Genomic DNA, 6,000 nt, shown 5'->3' on the forward strand with positions numbered 1-6,000 from the left:
AAACCTCTGATCTATATACCTCTTACTATTTTCAGCCTGGGTTCCTAAGAAATGAGGCTCACAGACACACAATCCCCTGGTCCCTGGATAAAATTGCCAACTTCAACCAGTTTGGCAGAGCAGCAAAGGACTGTAGGAATTTCGGTGCCCATCAGCCCAGTGCCAGCTGGCACAGGAATTGCCACATGGGGAGGAGCAGACCTCACCACTGCCTTTTCCAAAGCCAACAGCCCATCTACCTCTTACACATCAATAGCTCTGAAACAGCCATAATGGGAATTGTCTCCTTCCAATACGCTCAGCATGTGAGACAGCAGAAAGAGCTGATGTGGGAGCTAAGGGAGCACAGTTACTGCAAGAGAGGAAGGCATAGGGGGCAGAGAACACACCTCTGACAAGACATCTCTTTCTACAGCACAAATCCCAAATCACTCCTAGCATGGAGAAGGGCTGCCCAGAGCATTTCGTATCTGCACGAGCACAACTCACATGCAGCTCATGGGGAAACTCACATAACAGCCACAATCCCCCTCTGCTCCCCAGGGCGTCCTGACACGGACATCCCCTCTGCTTTCCAAAACCCCAGTGCTGGCAGGGAGGAGCTTCCCTCTCTCCTGGCAGGTCCCTCTTTGAAGAGTCAGACAAGATGGGAAGGCCCAGGCGAGGCAGAAGCCAGAGCCGGCGTGGACACAGGTTCTATGCCAAGGCTTGCGTGAATCAGGGCTTTTTAAGTCCTAAATTTCAAACTCCACCCTCCCAGGAATGCTTATCAATGACAGCAGGGCAGCTGTCTGCTCCAGATACAGAGCTGTGTCACTGCCACCCCTCACAGCACCCTCTGAACACGTCTGCAAATCCCCTACTTAGCAAGTACATAAAAATCAAGAGGGGAAGATGAAGGAAGAGGAGGGGGTGTGCACATAAAGCCTTTGTGAATAACAACCCCCTGAAAGGTGGCAGTGAGCTCCACGATGTTCAGTGCCAGCCTGTTTGGGGACATCATGTAGGAGTTGCACACACCCTCAGCTTTGAGCCTCCCTGGGACCTGCAAAGCAGCTGCACAGCTCCTTATATCTCTTTCCAAGTCCTCTTTTCTCCTCTTGTCCCTCTCCTGCTCTGCTTGCCAGAGCTACCAGAGATTTAAATGACTAATGAATGTTTCCCCCAATTAATATTTTGACATCTGGTCTTCTTAGAAGCAGACCTGAAGAGAGCAGGCATAGAAACTGGGAAGAATAAACAGGAAAAGCAATGTGATTTTCTCCCTGTTCTTTGCTACTGGCTGATGTACTCTTGGGGAAGATCATACAAGAATCAAGAAACTGTAAAATCCAAGAATTAGAACCAGGCTAATTTTATGGAATACTGAGATCATCATGAGTGTGCAATTACTGGTGCTAATTAGACAGAGAATTGTTTTTCATAAAATACTCAGATTTTTACTTTTTTCCAGTTGAGGAAAATTTACAAATCTTAAAACAGCCATGAAAGAAAACTCCATTGAGAATTTTAATCTCATCATTTGAGGGAAGAAAAATTGTAATTGACATCCCAAAAAGAATATGAAATGAAAAAAAAAAAATTAAAAGTGCCAATAGGAGAAATCAAAATATTTCCCCTCAAGAGGGCTGAAATGTCTCTTTTGTTCTTTTTTCTTCCTTGAGAAATTTCAGTAAAATACACACAATCTTAAAGTTCTGTAGTTCTCTTGGAACTGATGGGGGAAGAAAGCCAGCTGCATTCCATCACAATTCTTTGACAGAGCTCTAACAACCCTCCTGCAGAGGCATCCCTGGACCCGTCCAAACATGCATGTCAGTTACTGACTAGCTACATCAAGAACCCTAAGCAATATTGTTATATCCTGACATTTTAGTAAATTTAGGATAAAATCTTAGCATTTACCATTCCCAAGATAATATCTGTATTTGACACCACGCTGTGGCATACACACGCACCAGCTTCTGGACTAAGAGCTTAGGTATCTCTACTTGGTGCAGATACCCTACTACAAAAACGTGAGAGCTTTTCTGTCAGAAGCTTTTTAATTTTTGAGAATCTGTATCAGCTGCCAAATGTCTTTAAGATTATCCATGGTTTCAGCAGCCTCCTTGTGTCATTTACTATGGTTCAAATACCAGTAATAAATCTGCTCAAGCATATATGTACAAAAGAAATGAATCATTGGGCAGAAAATTAGTTATTTCTGCCCTAGAAGTCACTCTTCTTTTTTCCCCATTGTAATGATACTTGAGTAACCTATTCAAGGCCATGATTTTTTATATATTTACTTTTTCAGAAATCATTTTTCTCCTTTGCTGTTCTCATTTCTTTGTTATTTAGCCTGCAAAGGTTAGTTCATGTTTAAGATTGTTTCTTTGTCTTTTTTTCCCCCACCCTCTGTGGCTGTCACTGTGTAGTACTGAGGAACCTAATGAACAGAGACATGCATATTATGTTGTTCTAAATGTCAGAATAGGGGCTGTGAAGAAGCACAGTAATGAAATGAAAATAGTCTCTTGCCTTTTCTTCATTTCTTGCCTTGTTTTTGCTTTCTGGGACTGTGTGTTTTTCTCCCTTTTTTACCACTTACCAATCAATGCAAGCTAACAAGAGCAAGAAGCAAAAAACCAAGCAAACTAGAAATAGAATGAAAAGGAGCTAAAAATCCAGTCTTATTCCAGCTCTGCTGTGAATACAGATAACCCTTCCTCTTGCATAGAAATACAAGGTTTCAGAAAGTCTGTTATTCATTAGGATCAGCACTTGAAGTGGATTATTCTGCCATAGCAGGTGGGAAAGAGGAGAGACAAAAGTTTATCACTTCTGCACTGACAGCTCAGAGCAGAAGATATTTGATCTTGTGTTTACCACATCCCCAGTGAGTGCACCTACCAGGAGATAGAGCACGAAAAATGGTTTTAGTTACTCATACAAAGTGCAAGAAACAGACACCTGGGAAGACAGACTGACAAAAGAGGTACTTAAACCTGGCCCATCATTTCCCAAAGAAAATCAGTCCCCAGTGGCTATTCTAGGAAGGAGCAGGCATTTGCACCTTGGACACCATCATGTCTTTCTTCAAACCATAAGAGCATTTTCAAAGAAAACATACTTTGTTAATCACTCCTAACCTGTACTGCTTTTCAAGACTTGGGATGTGAAGGACCATCTACAGGTTCCAAAACATAAATCAGTGTCTGGGAAGAAGAGACTTCCCTGTGAACTTGCCAGGTTAGTCCCTAAGAGGATCTTTGCTATCACAGGAGAAATTCTAGGGCAAACAGGGTTAAATTTTTCCCAGACCTACCTTGGCTTATGACCAACTGATTCACTCTGTCTCATCATATCCTTCCATGAACTTCTGACCCAGGTTTACACCTGGCTGAGATCTTTGTCTTGACCCTGTTTTCAGCTACTCTGTAAATACTTCTAGCAAGGCTCCCTCAGGATATCAGCCAGAGTTTGTCCTTTACTGCAGTGCAAGTTCCAAATGTAATTAAATGGTTACATTTAAACTGACTTTTCTCCCCTGGCAAAAACTATTTCTCTCATCAAACAGTGCTGAACTAACTGGCCAGGAAGGTGGTGAAAGTCTGCACACTGCTACTGATCAGGTTCATAACACACTGGGAAGGAAGTGACAGGCTGCACTCTGTGCCCATGTAACTCATCTGGGGTCATGATGTGTGTCCTCAAAGCAAATCAGCCACAGCTACACAGAATCCAGCACTGAGGAACTCTCAGCACACTGGGGCAGGCAGCTGTAACACTCCCCAATACTCACTGACCATGGCAAAATTACTCCTGGGAATGCTACATGAGTACCATGTCAAAAGATGTCCATACTCATTCAAGCCCAGCTGAACAAGGACATGGACTACAACCATCACTGTGTTCAAGGTTTGATCACCATTATTAAAGACCCACTATACAACCTGGTCTGTGATAATCCAACTCAAGTTCATTTACACCAACACAGCTCTTCAATAAATTTTATCAGAGGTATTCCCATCACTACCCCCAGGCCCTCTCAGCAAGTACTTCCCACCTTACACAGCACAACAGGGTCTAAATTCATAACAAACACTTTCATGGCTTTGTAGTGATAATATTTTCTTCAAACAGAACATCACCATCAAATTTCTAAAGGTGTTCACTGTAGCTTCTTGGGCCCTGAATTTTACAACGTTACCTCTAGACTGACCTAACCCTGTGCCAGAAAGATGGCCCCTACATGGGGGCCTTGAATCCTACAGGATTCAAATGCTGATTTCAAATCACAGTAGGCTTTCCTTTTGAAGGCAAAACCAGAACTTCTACTTTAATGTTTTCAGACTTTGATGCTTTACATGTAGTTTTGCATGCATTTCAGTCAAGGCTGAAGCTGTCCTGGGATAATCCACAGCACTAAAACCATGTACTTATTAGTCTACTTTCCCGACTTGCACACCATCAGCTCTCAGCATGAGTTGAGCACAGCCTGCTCATCAACATTTTGTTGGAATCATTTGGAAGTGGTATTTTTGATAAAGTATTTCTAGTACTTGATTTCTAGCCACTTACAGCAGCTTTCTGAATCAGCTTCTTGTGAGGACTGCAGACGTGGTGATCAGACATCTCCTTTGGACCACTGAAACCCCAGGAGAAAATAAAAGGAAGGTTCCCCTGCACCCTGCCACCCTCGCAACCCAAAGAAAACCTTCAGGATGCTATTTTGTCCTGACTCCTTATCCAGAACCATGGATTTTAACATCTCAAGCTTCTATCTTCTATGCCTTGGGAGCATATTAATTTCCAGCATAAGAGAACTGACCTGAGTCTTCGTAACTCCACCTTTAGGTCTGTATTAGAACTAGTAACATAGCAGAAAGCATCCACTTTCAGTCACATGCCAGCTCCACACTCTGCACTACAAGCTGATCTTCAGGATGTGCCACAGCTTCAGGAAAGAACAGTTGCAACAGTCTTCCCTCTCCTGTGGTGCTTTCCACTCATGCAAGGAGCATGCAACACTTCTGGGACTCAGCACACGTGCAGTTTTGCTGCTCTGCTGTTACCAGCTGAAAAGGTTTAGTCATAGGCACTGCCTCTCATAGAGACAGGCAGTCTGCAACATAACTCATTTGTTAATAAAGTATTGCAATATTTTACATACAGCTATGTAAAAAATGGTAGCTAGATTTAATGGAGTAAATACATTTGCAAGACTCTCCTGAAGAAACAGTCACGCTGCCATCTAATTGGGAAGAGAGAAACACATATCCAGGCACAATCAAGACAGTTTAAGTACACCTCAATGTGCAGTGATCCATGAATCCCTTATTAAACTCTAGAGATCCTTTCCATCGCCTACTTAACAGGAACGTAAGTCAATAACAAAGAAGCACTAAATTAAGTTTTCACAAGCTTGCTGGTCTGCTAAAATTGAGCAGGAAGCTAAAGGACTTGAAGCTTTTCTATGCATTATGCATCAATAAACCATCATTCTAAGGATGCTGTGCTTGAGAGTGTACACATTCAAAAACTGGAAATAATTGGGCAGCTATCTGTTCCCTTCTTAATCTCTGCTTTCCCAATATCACCCAGAACCCTGGGACTGTAAATAAGGGGGAACACAACCAGAACACAGAAATATTCTCAATGAACTGTTTGGTGAGACAGCTACATGAGGAAATGTTTTCAAATAAATTCACAAATAAGCCTGAATAATTCACGACTGAGAATTTTACAGGCTGCTCATGAATAAAAAAAAAAACAAAACACCAAATTTGAGAGAACTCATTATTTGGGGCAAATTACTTACACAAATCTTATTCTTCCTATTATTTTTAGCAACTTTGTGCCAGCCAGCAGTATCAGGGACTCTATCAAGTACTCTAGTAGCAAGAACTATAGAGTCATGAAGACTTTTGTGATTTGCTTTCCACATGGACTGCAGATCAACAGGGGTGCAATGATAGAGGAGGACAACCACATGGTTACACAGCTAAACTACCA

At 42.2% G+C, this 6,000-nt stretch overlaps 1 protein-coding gene across 1 annotated transcript in view; it reads right to left on the reverse strand.

Moving 5' to 3' along the window:
- SORCS1 (sortilin related VPS10 domain containing receptor 1) overlaps positions 1–4,620 on the reverse strand; it is a 183,774-nt gene extending 179,154 nt beyond the window's left edge. The window contains exon 1 of the mRNA XM_017735172.1: positions 4,567–4,620. Coding sequence (XP_017590661.1) covers positions 4,567–4,620 — 54 coding nt within the window. The remainder of the gene's footprint in view (positions 1–4,566) is intronic.
- Between the last annotated feature and the right edge of the window lie 1,380 nt (positions 4,621–6,000).

The sequence above is a fragment of the Corvus brachyrhynchos genome, unplaced genomic scaffold (assembly GCF_000691975.1).
Source record: "Corvus brachyrhynchos isolate BGI_N302 unplaced genomic scaffold, ASM69197v1 scaffold705, whole genome shotgun sequence".
Lineage (NCBI taxonomy): Eukaryota > Metazoa > Chordata > Aves > Passeriformes > Corvidae > Corvus > Corvus brachyrhynchos.